At 37.8% G+C, this 25243-nt stretch overlaps 1 protein-coding gene across 1 annotated transcript in view; it reads right to left on the bottom strand.

Moving 5' to 3' along the window:
- Nucleotides 1-3310: 3310 nt before the first annotated feature.
- LOC139388017 (HOATZ cilia and flagella associated protein) overlaps nucleotides 3311-25243 on the bottom strand; it is a 31532-nt gene continuing 9599 nt past the window's right edge. Inside the window, exons 4-6 of the mRNA XM_071134499.1 lie at nucleotides 5031-5090; nucleotides 3559-3611; nucleotides 3311-3477 (exon numbers count right to left, since the gene is read on the bottom strand). Of these exons, the coding sequence (XP_070990600.1) occupies nucleotides 3414-3477; nucleotides 3559-3611; nucleotides 5031-5090 (177 nt within the window). The 3' untranslated portion in view covers nucleotides 3311-3413. The remainder of the gene's footprint in view (nucleotides 3478-3558; nucleotides 3612-5030; nucleotides 5091-25243) is intronic.

The raw sequence follows: 25243 nt of genomic DNA, 5'->3' as shown, positions 1-25243 counted from the left end.
CTGGTATGTGTCTCTATGGACATATGGACCAAGAGAGTAACGGTTAATGTGATTGGATGTTAATTATTTGACTAGGCTACCTGTATTTGACATTGTTTTGTTATTTCGCTGAACTCTAGATGGTTTAATAACATTTTTGGCTGTGAAATCAAATTTTTTGGATGAATCACATGTGAATCACATTTTTATTTTGCGTACCCTCGACAACATTGCGCGTACCCCCATAACCCGGTTTGGGAAAACCTGCATCAAAAGTCAGTTTATCAAATTTCTGCCCTGCTAGAGCTGCCCCCGTCAACTGTAAGCGCAGTTATTGTGAAGTGGAAACGTGGAGGAGCAACACCGGGACCACTGAGTGCTGAAGCGTGTACTGATCATCAGTCCAGATACAACACTCACTAGCGAGTTCCAAACTGCCTCTGTCCTCGGTTACAACACTCACTAGCGAGTTCCAAACTGCCTCTGTCCTCGGTTACAACACTCACTAGCGAGTTCCAAACTGCCTCTGTCCTCGGTTACAACACTCACTAGCGAGTTCCAAACTGCCTCTGTCCTCGGTTACAACACTCACTAGCGAGTTCCAAACTGCCTCTGTCCTCGGTTACAACACTCACTAGCGAGTTCCAAACTGCCTCTGTCCTCGGTTACAACACTCACTAGCGAGTTCCAAACTGCCTCTGTCCTCGGTTACAACACTCACTAGCGAGTTCCAAACTGCCTCTGTCCTCGGTTACAACACTCACTAGCGAGTTCCAAACTGCCTCTGTCCTCGGTTACAACACTCACTAGCGAGTTCCAAACTGCCTCTGTCCTCGGTTACAACACTCACTAGCGAGTTCCAAACTGCCTCTGTCCTCGGTTACAACACTCACTAGCGAGTTCCAAACTGCCTCTGTCCTCGGTTACAACACTCACTAGCGAGTTCCAAACTGCCTCTGTCCTCGGTTACAACACTCACTAGCGAGTTCCAAACTGCCTCTGTCCTCGGTTACAACACTCACTAGCGAGTTCCAAACTGCCTCTGTCCTCGGTTACAACACTCACTAGCGAGTTCCAAACTGCCTCTGTCCTCGGTTACAACACTCACTAGCGAGTTCCAAACTGCCTCTGTCCTCGGTTACAACACTCACTAGCGAGTTCCAAACTGCCTCTGGAAGCAACGTCAGCACAATAACTGTTCATCGGGAGTTTCATGAAATGGGCTTCAAGCAGTCGCACACAAGCCTTGGATCACCATGAGCCAATCGTTGGCTGGAGTGGTGTAAAGCTCACCGCCATTGGACTCTGAAGCAGGGGAAGCGCATTCTCTGGTGTGATGAATCACGCTTCACCATCTGGCAGTCCGACTGACAAATCTGAGTTTGGTGGATGCCAGAACACTACTACCTGCCCCAATGCATAGTGCCAACTGTAAAGTCTGGTGGAAAAGGAATAATGGTTTGGGGCTGTTTTTCATGGTTCGGGCCCCTTAGTTCCAATGAAGGGAAATCTTAACACTTCAACATACGATGACATTCTAGACGATTCGGTGCTTCCAACTTTGTGGCAACATTTTGGGGCCCTTTCTTGTTTCAGCATGACGGTGCACAAAGCGAGGTCCATAGAGAAATGGTTTGTCGAGATCTGTGTGGAAGAACTTGACTTGCCTGCACAGAGCCCGGACCCCATCGAACACCTTTGGGATGAATTGGAACGCTGACTGTGAGCCAGGCCTAATCACCCAACATCAGTGCCAGACCTCACTAATGCTTGTGGCTGAATGGAAGCAAGTCCCGACAGCAATGTTCCACAATCTAGTGGAAAGCCTTCCCAGAAGAGTGGAGGCTGTTATAGCAGCAATGTTCCAACATCTGTGGAAAGCCTTCCCAGAAGAGTGGAGGCTGTTATAGCAGCATTGTTTCAGCATCTGTGGAAAGCCTTCCCAGAAGAGTGGAGGCTGTTATAGCAGCATTGTTTCAGCATCTAGTGGAAAGACTTCCCTGAAGAGTGGAGGCTGTTATAGCAGCAATGTTTCAACATCTGTGGAAAGCCTTCCCAGAAGAGTGGAGGCTGTTATAGCAGCAAAGGGGAGACCAACTCCGTATTAATGCCCATGATTTGGAATGAGATGTTCGACTAGCAGGTGTCCACATACTTTTGGTAATGTCGTGTATATTTTTATAGTTGCTCAAACATATTGTTAATTTATGTTATACTTCATAGAAAATGCTTTGGTAACAGTGGCAACCGCCCATTCATGCCATGTATTGAATTGCCAGACGGACAGACAGAGAAACAGAGAACGACAGACAAAGAGACTGAGACGTTTTTGTCGGTTTAAGATAGAGATGTGTTTTTTTCATGGGCTGCATCTCAATCCACCACATCCGTCTACGTCGGACATCTGCAGTGAAAGGTGACAGAGTTAGAGGGGTGGTTGTCAGACCATGAGACATCTGGAGTGAAATGTGACAGAGCTAGAGGGGTGGTTGTCAGACCACGAGACATCTGCAGTGAAAGGTGACAGAGCTAGAGGGGTGGTTGTCAGACCACGAGACATCTGCAGTGAAAGGTGACAGAGCTAGAGGGGTGGTTGTCAGACCACGAGACATCTGCAGTGAAAGGTGACAGAGCTAGAGGGGTGGTTGTCAGACCACGAGACATCTGCAGTGAAAGGTGACAGAGCTAGAGGAGTGGTTGTCAGACCATGAGACATCTGCAGTGAAAGGTGACAGAGCTAGAGGGGTGGTTGTCAGACCACGAGACATCTGCAGTGAAAGGTGACAGAGCTAGAGGGGTGGTTGTCAGACCACGAGACATCTGCAGTGAAAGGTGACAGAGCTAGAGGGGTGGTTGTCAGACCACGAGACATCTGCAGTGAAAGGTGACAGAGCTAGAGGGGTGGTTGTCAGACCACGAGACATCTGCAGTGAAAGGTGACAGAGCTAGAGGGGTGGTTGTCAGACCACGAGACATCTGCAGTGAAAGGTGACAGAGCTAGAGGGGTGGTTGTCAGACCACAAGACATCTGCAGTGAAAGGTGACAGAGCTAGAGGGGTGGTTGTCAGACCACGAGACATCTGCAGTGAAAGGTGACAGAGCTAGAGGGGTGGTTGTCAGACCACGAGACATCCCAAAAATCGGTATTCTCATGTATTCTCTGTAGTGTCGGACATCCCTCTCTTTAAAACAACGGACATCCCTCTCTTTAAAACAACGGGCATCCCTCTCTTTAAAACAACGGACATCCCTCTCTTTAAAACAACGGACATCCCTCTCTTTTAAAGATAACATCCTTTATACAAAAAAGGACAATATTTCCACCCAGTTAATCAAAGACAGACTTTATAAAAACAGGAAGTCATTGTAACTAAAACATCAACTCCTGCAGACATGGATCCGCCTGGTTCTGTTCTGACGCCGAGGTCTGTGTGTTACTGAAGCCTTCGGACCTCCTCCACGTCTGTGTCCAGGTGCCCTGGAGGGTTAAGAGCCAGCCTGTCACACACACACACACACACACTGATTTACTCTGCAGCTTCAGCGGAACACAGACACCACACACACAGTGTCACGTACCTCTCACTCCTGTCCCTCTGCCTAGGCTTGTAGAGGAGCGAGACTGTTTCCCTCTGTCACATACACACACACACATACATACAGAGACATATACGTGCACGCACAGACACACACAAAGACAAATACACAGAGGTTTATGTTATTCTGTCTGGAGCCCTAAAGCCTTGCATAAGCTTTGCACCCAGCAGGCAAACAGGGTCATGTGACCTGAACATTCAGTGATCACATGTGCTGTACATTGTGGTAGTGTGTTCGTGTGTGTGTGTGTGTGTGTGTGTGTGTGTGTGCACCAAAAGTCCTCACAAGAATAGTAAACCAAGAAAAAAATATATATATTTTAGGTTTAGGGAGTTAGGGTTAGAATTAGGGTTAGGTTTAAGGTTAGGTTTAGGGGGTTAGGGTTAGAATTAGGGTTAGGTTTAAGGTTAGGTTTAGGGAGTTAGGGTTAGAATTAGGGTTAGGTTTAAGGTTAGGTTTAGGGGGTTAGGGTTAGAATTAGGGTTAGGTTTAAGGTTAGGTTTAGGGGGTTAGGGTTAGAATTAGGGTTAGGTTTAAGGTTAGGTTTAAGGGGTTAGGGTTAGAATTAGGGTTAGGTTTAAGGTTAGGTTTAGGGAGTTAGGGTTAGAATTAGGGTTAGGTTTAAGGTTAGGTTTAGGGGGTTAGGGTTAGAATTAGGGTTAGGTTTAAGGTTAGGTTTAGGGAGTTAGGGTTAGAATTAGGGTTAGGTTTAAGGTTAGGTTTAGGGGGTTAGGGTTAGAATTAGGGTTAGGTTTAAGGTTAGGTTTAGGGGGTTAGGGTTAGAATTAGGGTTAGGTTTAAGGTTAGGTTTAGGGGGTTAGGGTTAGAATTAGGGTTAGGTTTAAGGTTAGGGTTAGAATTAGGGTTAGGTTTAAGGTTAGGTTTAGGGAGTTAGGGTTAGAATTAGGGTTAGGTTTAAGGTTAGGTTTAGGGGGTTAGGGTTAGAATTAGGGTTAGGTTTAAGGTTAGGTTTAGGGGGTTAGGGTTAGAATTAGGGTTAGGTTTAAGGTTAGGTTTAGGGGGTTAGGGTTAGAATTAGGGTTAGGTTTAAGGTTAGGTTTAGGGGGTTAGGGTTAGAATTAGGGTTAGGTTTAAGGTTAGGTTTAGGGAGTTAGGGTTAGAATTAGGGTTAGGTTTAAGGTTAGGTTTAGGGGGTTAGGGTTAGAATTAGGGTTAGGTTTAAGGTTAGGTTTAGGGGGTTAGGGTTAGAATTAGGGTTAGGTTTAAGGTTAGGTTTAGGGGGTTAGGGTTAGAATTAGGGTTAGGTTGAGGGGGTTAGGGTTAGAATTAGGGTTAGGTTTAAGGTTAGGTTTAGGGGGTTAGGGTTAGAATTAGGGTTAGGTTTAAGGGGTTAGGGTTAGAATTAGGGTTAGCTTTAAGGTTAGGTTTAGGGAATCAAATGATGGTCCCCAAAAAGTCCTCACAAGTATAGTAACACTGTGTGTGTGTTTCACCTGGATCCTCTTCTGTCTCTGTTGATGTAGCATGTTGATGATGTCCTCTCTCCGTCTGGCCTAGAACACACACACCTCAGGGGTAAAAAGGTTGATGTAGCATGTTGATGATGTCCTCTCTCTGTCTGTATAATACCACTACTACAATACAACATGTATAATACCACCACCACTACAATACAACATGTATAATACCACCACTACAATACAACATGTATAATACCACCACTACAATACAACATGTATAATACCACCACTACAATACAACATGTATAATACCACCACTACAATACAACATGTATAATACCACCACTACAATACAACATGTATAATACCACCACCACTACAATACAACATGTATAATACCACCACCACTACAATACAACATGTATAATACCACCACTACAATACAACATGTATAATACCACCACTACAATACAACATGTATAATACCACCACCACTACAATACAACATGTATAATACCACCACTACAATACAACATGTATAATACCACCACCACTACAATACAACATGTATAATACCACCACTACAATACAACATGTATAATACCACCACTACAATACAACATGTATAATACCACCACTACAATACAACATGTATAATACCACCAATACAATACAACATGTATAATACCACCACTACAATACAACATGTATAATACCACCACCACTACAATACAACATGTATAATACCACCACTACAATACAACATGTATAATACCACCACTACAATACAACATGTATAATACCACCACCACTACAATACAACATGTATAATACCACCACCACTACAATACAACATGTATAATACCACCACTACAATACAACATGTATAATACCACCACTACAATACAACATGTATAATACCACCACTACAATACAACATGTATAATACCACCACTACAATACAACATGTATAATAACACCACTACAATACAACATGTATAATACCACCACTACAATACAACATGTATAATACCACCACTACAATACAACATGTATAATACCACCACTACAATACAACATGTATAATACCACCACTACAATACAACATGTATAATACCACCACTACAATACAACATGTATAATACCACCAATACAATACAACATGTATAATACCACCACCACTACAATACAACATGTATAATACCACCACCACTACAATACAACATGTATAATACCACCACTACAATACAACATGTATGATACCACCACTACAATACAACATGTATAATACCACCACTACAATACAACATGTATAATACCACCACTACAATACAACATGTATAATACCACCACCACTACAATACAACATGTATAATACCACCACTACAATACAACATGTATAATACCACCACTACAATACAACATGTATAATACCACCACTACAATACAACATGTATAATACCACCACTACAATACAACATGTATAATACCACCACCACTACAATACAACATGTATAATACCACCACTACAATACAACATGTATAATACCACCACTACAATACAACATGTATAATACCACCACTACAATACAACATGTATAATACCACCACCACTACAATACAACATGTATAATACCACCACTACAATACAACATGTATAATACCACCACTACAATACAACATGTATAATACCACCACCACTACAATACAACATGTATAATACCACCACCACTACAATACAACATGTATAATACCACCACTACAATACAACATGTATAATACCACCACTACAATACAACATGTATAATACCACCACTACAATACAACATGTATAATACCACCACTACAATACAACATGTATAATACCACCACTACAATACAACATGTATAATACCACCACTACAATACAACATGTATAATACCACCACTACAATACAACATGTATAATACCACCACCACTACAATACAACATGTATAATACCACCACCACTACAATACAACATGTATAATACCACCACTACAATACAACATGTATAATACCACCACCACTACAATACAACATGTATAATACCACCACTACAATACAACATGTATAATACCACCACTACAATACAACATGTATAATACCACCACTACAATACAACATGTATAATACCACTACTACAATACAACATGTATAATACCACCACTACAATACAACATGTATAATACCACCACCACTACAATACAACATGTATAATACCACCACCACTACAATACAACATGTATAATACCACCACTACAATACAACATGTATAATACCACCACTACAATACAACATGTATAATACCACCACTACAATACAACATGTATAATACCACCACTACAATACAACATGTATAATACCACCACTACAATACAACATGTATAATACCACCACTACAATACAACATGTATAATACCACCACTACAATACAACATGTATAATACCACCACTACAATACAACATGTATAATACCACCACTACAATACAACATGTATAATACCACCACTACAATACAACATGTATAATACCACCACTACAATACAACATGTATAATACCACCAATACAATACAACATGTATAATACCACCACTACAATACAACATGTATAATACCACCACTACAATACAACATGTATAATACCACCACTACAATACAACATGTATAATACCACCACCACTACAATACAACATGTATAATACCACCACTACAATACAACATGTATAATACCACCACTACAATACAACATGTATAATACCACCACTACAATACAACATGTATAATACCATCACTACAATACAACATGTATAATACCACCACTACAATACAACATGTATAATACCACCACTACAATACAACATGTATAATACCACCACTACAATACAACATGTATAATACCACCACCACTACAATACAACATGTATAATACCACCACTACAATACAACATGTATAATACCACCACTACAATACAACATGTATAATACCACCACCACTACAATACAACATGTATAATACCACCACTACAATACAACATGTATACTACCACCACTACAATACAACATGTATAATACCACCACCACTACAATACAACATGTATAATACCACCACTAAAATACAACATGTATAATACCACCACCACTAAAATACAACATGTATAATACCACCACTACAATACAACATGTATAATACCACCACTACAATACAACATGTATAATACCACCACTACAATACAACATGTATAATACCACCACTACAATACAACATGTATAATACCACCACTACAATACAACATGTATAATAACACCACTACAATACAACATGTATAATACCACCACTACAATACAACATGTATAATACCACCACTACAATACATCATGTATAATACCACCACTACAATACAACATGTATAATACCACCACTACAATACAACATGTATAATACCACCACTACAATACAACATGTATAACACCACCACTACAATACAAATCAAATCAAATCAAATCAAATCAAATCAAATCAAATCAAATTTTATTTGTCACATACACATGGTTAGCAGATGTTAATGCGAGTGTAGCGAAATGCTTGTGCTTCTAGTTCCGACAATGCAGTAATAACAAGTAATCTAACTAACAATTCCAAACTACTGTCTTGTACACAGTGTAAGGGGATAAAGAATATGTACATAAGGATATATGAATGAGTGATGGTACAGAGCAGCATAGGCAAGATACAGTAGATGGTATCGGGTACAGTATGTACAAATGAGATGAGTATGTAAACAAAGTGGCATAGTATAGTATAAAGTGGCTAGTGATACATGTATTACATAAGGATACCGTCGATGATATAGAGTACAGTATATACGTATGCGTATGAGATGAATAATGTAGGGTAAGTAACATTTATATAAGGTAGCATTGTTTAAAGTGGCTAGTGATATATTTACATCATTTCCCATCAATTCCCATTATTAAAGTGGCTGGAGTTGAGTCAGTGTCAGTGTGTTGGCAGCAGCCACTCAGTGTTAGTGGTGGCTGTTTAACAGTCTGATGGCCTTGAGATAGAAGCTGTTTTTCAGTCTCTCGGTCCCAGCTTTGATGCACCTGTACTGACCTCGCCTTCTGGATGATAGCGGGGTGAACAGGCAGTGGCTCGGGTGGTTGATGTCCTTGATGATCTTTATGGCCTTCCTGTGACATCGGGTGGTGTAGGTGTCCTGGAGGGCAGGTAGTTTGCCCCCGGTGATGCGTTGTGCAGACCTCACTACCCTCTGGAGAGCCTTACGGTTGAGGGCGGTGCAGTTGCCATACCAGGCGGTGATACAGCCCGCCAGGATGCTCTCGATTGTGCATCTGTAGAAGTTTGTGAGTGCTTTTGGTGACAAGCCGAATTTCTTCAGCCTCCTGAGGTTGAAGAGGCGCTGCTGCGCCTTCTTCACGATGCTGTCTGTGTGAGTGGACCAATTCAGTTTGTCTGTGATGTGTATGCCGAGGAACTTAAAACTTGCTACCCTCTCCACTACTGTTCCATCGATGTGGATAGGGGGGTGTTCCCTCTGCTGTTTCCTGAAGTCCACAATCATCTCCTTAGTTTTGTTGACGTTGAGTGTGAGGTTGTTTTCCTGACACCACACTCCGAGGGCCCTCACCTCCTCCCTGTAGGCCGTCTCATCGTTGTTGGTAATCAAGCCTACCACTGTTGTGTCGTCCGCAAACTTGATGATTGAGTTGGAGGCGTGCGTGGCCACGCAGTCGTGGGTGAACAGGGAGTACAGGAGAGGGCTCAGAACGCAACCTTGTGGGGCCCCAGTGTTGAGGATCAGCGGGGAGGAGATGTTGTTGCCTACCCTCACCACCTGGGGGCGGCCCGTCAGGAAGTCCAGTACCCAGTTGCACAGGGCGGGGTCGAGACCCAGGGTCTCGAGCTTGATGACGAGCTTGGAGGGTACTATGGTGTTGAATGCCGAGCTGTAGTCGATGAACAGCATTCTCACATAGGTATTCCTCTTGTCCAGATGGGTTAGGGCAGTGTGCAGTGTGGTTGAGATTGCATCGTCTGTGGACCTATTTGGGCGGTAAGCAAATTGGAGTGGGTCTAGGGTGTCAGGTAGGGTGGAGGTGATATGGTCCTTGACTAGTCTCTCAAAGCACTTCATGATGACGGATGTGAGTGCTACGGGGCGGTAGTCATTTAGCTCAGTTACCTTAGCTTTCTTGGGAACAGGAACAATGGTGGCCCTCTTGAAGCATGTGGGAACAGCAGACTGGTATAGGGATTGATTGAATATGTCCGTAAACACACCGGCCAGCTGGTCTGCGCATGCTCTGAGGGCGCGGCTGGGGATGCCATCTGGGCCTGCAGCCTTGCGAGGGTTAACACGTTTAAATGTCTTACTCACCTCGGCTGCAGTGAAGGAGAGACCGCATGTTTTCGTTGCAGGCCGTGTCAGTGGCACTGTATTGTCCTCAAAGCGGGCAAAAAAGTTATTTAGTCTGCCTGGGAGCAAGACATCCTGGTCCGTGACTGGGCTGGGTTTCTTCCTGTAGTCCGTGATTGACTGTAGACCCTGCCACATGCCTCTTGTGTCTGAGCCGTTGAATTGAGATTCTACTTTGTCTCTGTACTGGCGCTTAGCTTGTTTGATAGCCTTGCGGAGGGAATAGCTGCACTGTTTGTATTCGGTCATGTTACCAGACACCTTGCCCTGATTAAAAGCAGTGGTTCGCGCTTTCAGTTTCACACGAATGCTGCCATCAATCCACGGTTTCTGGTTAGGGAATGTTTTAATCGTTGCTATGGGAACGACATCTTCAACGCACGTTCTAATGAACTCGCACACCGAATCAGCGTATTCGTCAATGTTGTTATCTGACGCAATACGAAACATCTCCCAGTCCACGTGATGGAAGCAGTCTTGGAGTGTGGAGTCAGCTTGGTCGGACCAGCGTTGGACAGACCTCAGCGTGGGAGCCTCTTGTTTTAGTTTCTGTCTGTAGGCAGGGATCAACAAAATGGAGTCGTGGTCAGCTTTTCCGAAAGGGGGGCGGGGCAGGGCCTTATATGCGTCGCGGAAGTTAGAGTAACAATGGTCCAAGGTCTTTCCTCCCCTGGTTGCGCAATCGATATGCTGATAAAATTTGGGGAGTCTTGTTTTCAGATTAGCCTTGTTAAAATCCCCAGCTACAATGAATGCAGCCTCCGGATAAATTGTTTCCAGTTTGCAGAGAGTTAAATAAAGTTCGTTCAGAGCCATCGATGTGTCTGCTTGGGGGGGGATATATACGGCTGTGATTATGATCGAAGAGAATTCTCTTGGTAGATAATGCGGTCTACATTTGATTGTGAGGAATTCTAAATCAGGTGAACAGAAGGATTTGAGTTCCTGTATGTTTCTTTCATCGCACCATGTCACGTTAGTCATAAGGCATACGCCCCCGCCCCTCTTTTTACCAGAAAGATGTTTTTTCCTGTCTGCGCGATGCGTGGAGAAACCTGTTGGCTGCACCGCTTCGGATTGCGTCTCTCCAGTAAGCCACGTTTCCGTGAAGCAAAGAACGTTACAGTCTCTGATGTCCCTCTGGAATGCTACCCTTGCTCGGATTTCATCAACCTTGTTGTCAAGAGACTGGACATTGGCAAGAAGAATGCTAGGGAGTGGTGCGCGCTGTGCCCGTCTCCGGAGTCTGACCAGTAGACCGCCTCGTTTCCCTCTCTTTCGGAGTCGTTTTTTTGGGTCGCTGCATAGGATCCACTCCTTTGTCCTGTTTGTAAGGCAGAACACAGGATCCGCGTCGCGAAAAACATATTCTTGGTCGTACTGATGGTGAGTTGATGCTGATCTTATATTCAGTAGTTCTTCTCGACTGTATGTAATGAAACCTAAGATGACCTGGGGTACTAATGTAAGAAATAACACGTAAAAAAACAAAAAACTGCATAGTTTCCTAGGAACGCGAAGCGAGGCGGCCATCTCTGTCGGCGCCGGAATACAACATGTATAATACCACCACTACAATACAACATGTATAATATCACCACCACTACAATACAACATGTATAATACCACCACTACAATACAACATGTATAATACCACCACTACAATACAACATGTATAATACCACCACCACTACAATACAACATGTATAATACCACCACTACAATACAACATGTATAATACCACCACTACAATACAACATGTATAATACCACCACCACTACAATACAACATGTATAATACCACCACTACAATACAACATGTATAATACCACCACCACTACAATACAACATGTATAATACCACCACTACAATACAACATGTATAATACCACCACCACTACAATACAACATGTATAATACCACCACTACAATACAACATGTATAATACCACCACTACAATACAACATGTATAATACCACCACTACAATACAACATGTATAATACCACCACCACTACAATACAACATGTATAATACCACCACTACAATACAACATGTATAATACCACCACTACAATACAACATGTATAATACCATCACTACAATACAACATGTATAATACCACCACTACAATACAACATGTATAATACCACCACTACAATACAACATGTATAATACCACCACTACAATACAACATGTATAATACCACCACTACAATACAACATGTATAATACCACCACTACAATACAACATGTATAATACCACCACCACTACAATACAACATGTATAATACCACCACTACAATACAACATGTATAATACCACCACTACAATACAACATGTATAATACCACCACCACTACAATACAACATGTATAATACCACCACTACAATACAACATGTATAATACCACCACTACAATACAACATGTATAATACCACCACCACTACAATACAACATGTATAATACCACCACTACAATACAACATGTATAATACCACCACCACTACAATACAACATGTATAATACCACCACTACAATACAACATGTATACTACCACCACTACAATACAACATGTATAATACCACCACTACAATACAACATGTATAATACCACCACTACAATACAACATGTATAATACCACCACCACTACAATACAACATGTATAATACCACCACCACTACAATACAACATGTATAATACCACCACTACAATACAACATGTATAATACCACCACCACTACAATACAACATGTATAATACCACCACTACAATACAACATGTATAATACCACCACTACAATACAACATGTATAATACCACCACTACAATACAACATGTATAATACCACCACTACAATACAACATGTATAATACCACCACCACTACAATACAACATGTATAATACCACCACTACAATACAACATGTATAATACCACCACTACAATACAACATGTATAATACCACCACTACAATACAACATGTATAATACCACCACCACTACAATACAACATGTATAATACCACTACTACAATACAACATGTATAATACCACCACTACAATACAACATGTATAATACCACCACCACTACAATACAACATGTATAATACCACCACCACTACAATACAACATGTATAATACCACCACTACAATACAACATGTATAATACCACCACTACAATACAACATGTATAATACCACCACTACAATACAACATGTATAATACCACCACCACTACAATACAACATGTATAATACCACCACTACAATACAACATGTATAATACCACCACTACAATACAACATGTATAATACCACCACTACAATACAACATGTATAATACCACCACTACAATACAACATGTATAATACCACCACTACAATACAACATGTATAATACCACCACCACTACAATACAACATGTATAATACCACCACTACAATAGAACATGTATAATACCACCACCACTACAATACAACATGTATAATACCACCACCACTACAATACAACATGTATAATACCACCACCACTACAATACAACATGTATAATACCACCACTACAATACAACATGTATAATACCACCACTACAATACAACATGTATAATACCATCACTACAATACAACATGTATAATACCACCACTACAATACAACATGTATAATACCACCACTACAATACAACATGTATAATACCACCACTACAATACAACATGTATAATACCACCACTACAATACAACATGTATAATACCACCACTACAATACAACATGTATAATACCACCACCACTACAATACAACATGTATAATACCACCACTACAATACAACATGTATACTACCACCACTACAATACAACATGTATAATACCACCACCACTACAATACAACATGTATAATACCACCACCACTACAATACAACATGTATAATACCACCACCACTACAATACAACATGTATAATACCACCACCACTACAATACAACATGTATAATACCACCACCACTACAATACAACATGTATAATACCACCACTACAATACAACATGTATAATACCACCACTACAATACAACATGTATAATACCACCACTACAATACAACATGTATAATACCACCACCACTACAATACAACATGTATAATACCACCACTACAATACAACATGTATAATACCACCACTACAATACAACATGTATAATACCACCACTACAATACAACATGTATAATACCACCACTACAATACAACATGTATAATACCACCACTACAATACAACATGTATAATACCACCACTACAATACAACATGTATAATACCACCACTACAATACAACATGTATAATACCACCACTACAATACATCATGTATAATACCACCACTACAATACAACATGTATAATACCACCACTACAATACAACATGTATAATACCACCACTACAATACAACATGTATAATACCACCACTACAATACAACATGTATAATACCACCACTACAATACAACATGTATAATACCACCAATACAATACAACATGTATAATACCACCACCACTACAATACAGCATGTATAATACCACCACCACTACAATACAACATGTATAATACCACCACTACAATACAACATGTATAATACCACCACTACAATACAACATGTATAATACCACCACTACAATACAACATGTATAATACCACCACTACAATACAACATGTATAATACCACCACTACAATACAACATGTATAATACCACCACCACTACAATACAACATGTATAATACCACCACTACAATACAACATGTATAATACCACCACTACAATACAACATGTATAATACCACCACTACAATACAACATGTATAATACCACCACTACAATACAACATGTATAATACCACCACTACTACAATACAACATGTATAATACCACCACTACAATACAACATGTATAATACCACCACTACAATACAACATGTATAATACCACCACTACTACAATACAACATGTATAATACCACCAATACAATACAACATGTATAATACCACCACTACAATACAACATGTATAATACCACCACTTCATATCTACAATACAACATGTATAATACCACCACTACAATACAACATGTATAATACCACCACTACAATACAACATGTATAATACCACCACCACTACAATACAACATGTATAATACCACCACTACAATACAACATGTATAATACCACCACTACAATACAACATGTATAATACCACCACCACTACAATACAACATGTATAATACCACCACTACAATACAACATGTATAATACCACCACTACAATACAACATGTATAATACCACCACCACTACAATACAACATGTATAATACCACCACCACTACAATACAACATGTATAATACCACCACTACAATACAACATGTATAATACCACCACCACTACAATACAACATGTATAATACCACCACTACAATACAACATGTATAATACCACCACTACAATACAACATGTATAATACCACCACTACAATACAACATGTATAATACCACCACTACAATACAACATGTATAATACCACCACTACAATACAACATGTATAATACCACCACTACAATACAACATGTATAATACCACCACTACAATACAACATGTACAATACCACCACTACAATACAACATGTATAATACCACCACTACAATACAACATGTATAATACCACCACTACAATACAACATGTATAATACCACCACTACAATACAACATGTATAATACCACCACTACAATACAACATGTATAATACCACCACTACAATACAACATGTATAATACCACCACTACAATACAACATGTATAATACCACCACCACTACAATACAACATGTATAATACCACCACTACAATAGAACATGTATAATACCACCACTACAATACAACATGTATAATACCACCACTACAATACAACATGTATAATACCACCACTACAATACAACATGTATAATACCACCACTACAATACAACATGTATAATACCACCACCACTACAATACAACATGTATAATACCACCACTACAATACAACATGTATAATACCACCACTACAATACAACATGTATAATACCACCACCACTACAATACAACATGTATAATACCACCACTACAATACAACATGTATAATACCACCACTACAATACAACATGTATAATACCACCACCACTACAATACAACATGTATAATACCACCACTACAATACAACATGTATAATACCACCACTACAATACAACATGTATAATACCACCACTACAATACAACATGTATAATACCACTACTACAATACAACATGTATAATACCACCACTACAATACAACATGTATAATACCACCACCACTACAATACAACATGTATAATACCACCACCACTACAATACAACATGTATAATACCACCACCACTACAATACAACATGTATAATACCACCACTACAATACAACATGTATAATACCACCACTACAATACAACATGTATAATACCACCACTACAATACAACATGTATAATACCACCACTACAATACAACATGTATAATACCACCACTACAATACAACATGTATAATACCACCACTACAATACAACATGTATAATACCACCACCACTACAATACAACATGTATAATACCACCACTACAATACAACATGTATACTACCACCACTACAATACAACATGTATAATACCACCACCACTACAATACAACATGTATAATACCACCACTACAATACAACATGTATAATACCACCACCACTACAATACAACATGTATAATACCACCACCACTACAATACAACATGTATAATACCACCACTACAATACAACATGTATAATACCACCACTACAATACAACATGTATAATACCACCACCACTACAATACAACATGTATAATACCACCACTACAATACAACATGTATAATACCACCACTACAATACAACATGTATAATACCACCACTACAATACAACATGTATAATACCACCACTACAATACAACATGTATAATACCACCACTACAATACAACATGTATAATACCACCACTACAATACAACATGTATAATACCACCACTACAATACAACATGTATAATACCACCACTACAATACAACATGTATAATACCACCACCACTACAATACAACATGTATAATACCACCACTACAATACAACATGTATAATACCACCACTACAATACAACATGTATAATACCACCACTACAATACAACATGTATAATACCACCACTACAATACAACATGTATAATACCACCACTACTACAATACAACATGTATAATACCACCACTACAATACAACATGTATAATACCACCACTACAATACAACATGTATAATACCACCACTACTACAATACAACATGTATAATACCACCACTACAATACAACATGTATAATACCACCACTACAATACAACATGTATAATACCACCACTTCATATCTACAATACAACATGTATAATACCACCACTACAATACAACATGTATAATACCACCACTACAATACAACATGTATAATACCACCACCACTACAATACAACATGTATAATACCACCACTACAATACAACATGTATAATACCACCACTACAATACAACATGTATAATACCACCACCACTACAATACAACATGTATAATACCACCACCACTACAATACAACATGTATAATACCACCACTACAATACAACATGTATAATACCACCACCACTACAATACAACATGTATAATACCACCACTACAATACAACATGTATAATACCACCACTACAATACAACATGTATAATACCACCACTACAATACAACATGTATAATACCACCACTACAATACAACATGTATAATACCACCACTACAATACAACATGTATACTACCACCACTACAATACAACATGTATAATACCACCACCACTACAATACAACATGTATAATACCACCACCACTACAATACAACATGTATAATACCACCACTACAATACAACATGTATAATACCACCACTACAATACAACATGTATAATACCACCACTACAATACAACATGTATAATACCACCACTACAATACAACATGTATAATACCACCACTACAATACAACATGTATAATACCACCACCACTACAATACAACATGTATAATACCACCACTACAATACATCATGTATAATACCACCACTACAATACAACATGTATAATACCACCACTACAATACAACATGTATAATACCACCACTACAATACAACATGTATAATACCACCACTACAATACAACATGTATAATACCACCACTACAATACAACATGTATAATACCACCACCACTACAATACAACATGTATAATACCACCACTACAATACAACATGTATAATACCACCACTACAATACAACATGTATAATACCACCACTACAATACAACATGTATAATACCAACACTACAATACAACATGTATACTACCACCACTACAATACAACATGTATAATACCACTACTACAATACAACATGTATAATACCACCACTACAATACAACATGTATAATACCACCACTACAATACAACATGTATAATACCACCATCACTACAATACAACATGTATAATACCACCACTACAATACAACATGTATAATACCACCACTACAATACAACATGTATAATACCACCACCACAATACAACATGTATAATACCACCACTACAATACAACATGTATAATACCACCACTACAATACAACATGTATAATACCACCATCACTACAATACAACATGTATAATACCACCACTACAATACAACATGTATAATACCACCACCACTACAATACAACATGTATAATACCACCACTACAATACAACATGTATAATACCACCACTACAATACAACATGTATAATACCACCACCACTACAATACAACATGTATAATACCACCACTACAATACAACATGTATACTACCACCACTACAATACAACATGTATAATACCACCACTACAATACAACATGTATAATACCACCATCACTACAATACAACATGTATAATACCACCACTACAATACAACATGTATAATACCACCACCACTACAATACAACATGTATAATACCACCACTACAATACAACATGTATAATACCACCACTACAATACAACATGTATAATACCACCACCACTACAATACAACATGTATAATACCACCACCACTACAATACAACATGTATAATACCACCACTACAATACAACATGTATAATACCACCACCACTACAATACAACATGTATAATACCACCACTACAATACATCATGTATAATACCACCACTACAATACAACATTTATAATACCACCACCACTACAATAAAACATGTATAATACCACCACTACAATACAACATGTATAATACCACCACTATAATACAACATGTATAATACCACCACCACTACAATACAACATGTATAATACCACCACCACTACAATACAACATGTATAATACCACCACTACAATACAACATGTATAATACCACCACCACTACAATACAACATGTATAATACCACCACTACAATACAACATGTATAATACCACCACTACAATACAACGTGTATAATACCACCACTACAATACAACATGTATAATACCACCACTACAATACAACATGTATAATACCACCACTGCAATACAACATGTATAATACCACCACTACAATACAACATGTATAATACCACCACTACAATACAACATGTATAATACCACCACCACTACAATACAACATTTATAATACCACCACCACTACATTACAACATGTATAATACCACCACCACTACATTACAACATGTATAATACCACCACTACAATACAACATGTATAATACCACCACTACAATACAACATGTATAATACCACCACCACCACATTACAACATGTATAATACCACCACTACAATACAACATGTATAATACCACCACCACTACAATACAACATGTATAATACCACCACTACAATACAACATGTATAATACCACCACCACTACAATACAACATGTATAATACCACCACTACAATACAACATGTATAATACCACCACTACAATACAACATGTATAATACCACCACCACTACAATACAACATGTATAATACCACCACTACAATACAACATGTATAATACCACCACTACAATACAACATGTATAATACCACCACCACTACAATACAACATGTATAATACCACCACTACAATACAACATGTATACTACCACCACCACCACATTACAACATGTATAATACCACCACTACAATACAACATGTATAATACCACCACCACTACAATACAACATGTATAATACCACCACTACAATACAACATGTATAATACCACCACCACTACAATACAACATGTATAATACCACCACTACAATACAACATGTATAATACCACCACTACAATACAACATGTATAATACCACCACCACTACAATACAACATGTATAATACCACCACTACAATACAACATGTATAATACCACCACTACAATACAACATGTATAATACCACCACCACTACAATACAACATGTATAATACCACCACTACAATACAACATGTATACTACCACCACTACAATACAACATGTATAATACCACCACTACAATACAACATGTATAATACCACCATCACTACAATACAACATGTATAATACCACCACTACAATACAACATGTATAATACCACCACCACTACAATACAACATGTATAATACCACCACTACAATACAACATGTATAATACCACCACTACAATACAACATGTATAATACCACCACCACTACAATACAACATGTATAATACCACCACCACTACAATACAACATGTATAATACCACCACTACAATACAACATGTATAATACCACCACCACTACAATACAACATGTATAATACCACCACTACAATACATCATGTATAATACCACCACTACAATACAACATTTATAATACCACCACCACTACAATAAAACATGTATAATACCACCACTACAATACAACATGTATAATACCACCACTACAATACAACATGTATAATACCACCACCACTACAATACAACATGTATAATACCACCACCACTACAATACAACATGTATAATACCACCACTACAATACAACATGTATAATACCACCACCACTACAATACAACATGTATAATACCACCACTACAATACAACATGTATAATACCACCACTACAATACAACATGTATAATACCACCACTACAATACAACATGTATAATACCACCACTGCAATACAACATGTATAATACCACCACTACAATACAACATGTATAATACCACCACTACAATACAACATGTATAATACCACCACCACTACAATACAACATTTATAATACCACCACCACTACATTACAACATGTATAATACCACCACCACTACATTACAACATGTATAATACCACCACTACAATACAACATGTATAATACCACCACTACAATACAACATGTATAATACCACCACCACCACATTACAACATGTATAATACCACCACTACAATACAACATGTATAATACCACCACCACTACAATACAACATGTATAATACCACCACTACAATACAACATGTATAATACCACCACCACTACAATACAACATGTATAATACCACCACTACAATACAACATGTATAATACCACCACTACAATACAACATGTATAATACCACCACTACAATACAACATGTATAATACCACCACTACAATACAACATGTATAATACCACCACTACAATACAACATGTATAATACCACCACTACAATACAACATGTATAATACCACCACTACAATACAACATGTATAATACCACCACTACAATACAACATGTATAATACCACCACTACAATACAACATGTATAATACCACCACCTCTACAATACAACATGTATAATACCACCACTACAATACAACATGTATAATACCACCACCACTACAATACAACATGTATAATACCACCACTACAATACAACATGTATAATACCACCACTACAATACAACATGTATAATACCACCACCACTACATTACAACATGTATAATACCACCACTACAATACAACATGTATAATACCACCACCACTACAATACAACATGTATAATACCACCACTACAATACAACATGTATAATACCACCACCACTACAATACAACATGTATAATACCACCACTACAATACAACATGTATAATACCACCACTACAATACAACATGTATAATACCACCACTACAATACAACATGTATAATACCACCACTACAATACAACATGTATAATACCACCACTACAATACAACATGTATAATACCACCACTACAATACAACATGTATAATACCACCACTACAATACAACATGTATAATACCACCACTACAATACAACATGTATAATACCACCACTACAATACAACATGTATAATACCACCACCTCTACAATACAACATGTATAATACCACCACTACAATACAACATGTATAATACCACCACCACTACAATACAACATGTATAATACCACCACTACAATACAACATGTATAATACCACCACTACAATACAACATGTATAATACCACCACTACAATACAACATGTATATTACCACCACTACAATACAACATGTATAATACCACCACTACAATACAACATGTATAATACCACCACTACAATACAACATGTATAATACCACCACTACAATACAACATGTATAATACCACCACTACAATACAACATGTATAATACCACCACTACAATACAACATGTATAATACCACCACCACTACAATACAACATGTATAATACCACCACTACAATACAACATGTATAATACCACCACTACAATACAACATGTATAATACCACCACTACAATACAACATGTATAATACCACCACCTCTACAATACAACATGTATAATACCACCACTACAATACAACATGTATAATACCACCACCACTACAATACAACATGTATAATACCACCACTACAATACAACATGTATAATACCACCACTACAATACAACATGTATAATACCAACACTACAATACAACATGTATATTACCACCACTACAATACAACATGTATAATACCACCACTACAATACAACATGTATAATACCACCACTACAATACAACATGTATAATACCACCACTACAATACAACATGTATAATACCACCACTACAATACAACATGTATAATACCACCACCACTACAATACAACATGTATAATACCACCACCACTACAATACAACATGTATAATACCACCACTACAATACAACATGTATAATACCACCACTACAATACAACATGTATAATACCACCACTACAATACAACATGTATAATACCACCACTACAATACAACATGTATAATACCACCACTACAATACAACATGTATAATACCACCACTACAATACAACATGTATAATACCACAACTACAATACAACATGTATAATACCACCACTACAATACAACATGTATAATACCACCACTACAATACAACATGTATAATACCACCACCTCTACAATACAACATGTATAATACCACCACTACAATACAACATGTATAATACCACCACCACTACAATACAACATGTATAATACCACCACTACAATACAACATGTATAATACCACCACTACAATACAACATGTATAATACCACCACTACAATACAACATGTATATTACCACCACTACAATACAACATGTATAATACCACCACTACAATACAACATGTATAATACCACCACTACAATACAACATGTATAATACCACCACTACAATACAACATGTATAATACCACCACTACAATACAACATGTATAATACCACCACCACTACAATACAACATGTATAATACCACCACCACTACAATACAACATGTATAATACCACCACTACAATACAACATGTATAATACCACCACTACAATACAACATGTATAATACCACCACTACAATACAACATGTATAATACCACCACTACAATACAACATGTATAATACCACCACCACTACAATACAGCATGTATAATACCACCACCACTACAAAACAACATGTATAATACCACCACTACAATACAACATGTATAATACCACCACCACTACAATACAGCATGTATAATACCACCACCACTACAATACAACATGTATAATACCACCACTACAATACAACATGTATAATACCACCACTACAATACATCATGTATAATACCACCACTACAATACAACATGTATAATACCACCACCACAATACAACATGTATAATACCACCACTACAATACAACATGTATAATACCACCACTACAATACAACATGTATAATACCACCACTACAATACAACATGTATAATACCACCACCACTACAATACAACATGTATAATACCACCACTACAATACAACATGTATAATACCACCACTACAATACAACATGTATAATACCACCACTACAATACAACATGTATAATACCACCACTACAATACAACATGTATACTACCACCACTACAATACAACATGTATAATACCACTACTACAATACAACATGTATAATACCACCACTACAATACAACATGTATAATACCACCACTACAATACAACATGTATAATACCACCATCACTACAATACAACATGTATAATACCACCACTACAATACAACATGTATAATACCACCACTACAATACAACATGTATAATACCACCACTACAATACAACATGTATAATACCACCACTACAATACAACATGTATAATACCACCACCACTACAATACAACATGTATAATACCACCAATACAATACAACATGTATAATACC

Source organism: Oncorhynchus clarkii, chromosome 29, assembly GCF_045791955.1.
Source record: "Oncorhynchus clarkii lewisi isolate Uvic-CL-2024 chromosome 29, UVic_Ocla_1.0, whole genome shotgun sequence".
NCBI lineage: Eukaryota > Metazoa > Chordata > Actinopteri > Salmoniformes > Salmonidae > Oncorhynchus > Oncorhynchus clarkii.
The sequence above is the reverse complement of the archived record's forward strand: the minus strand, read 5'-3'. Positions and strand labels throughout refer to the sequence as shown.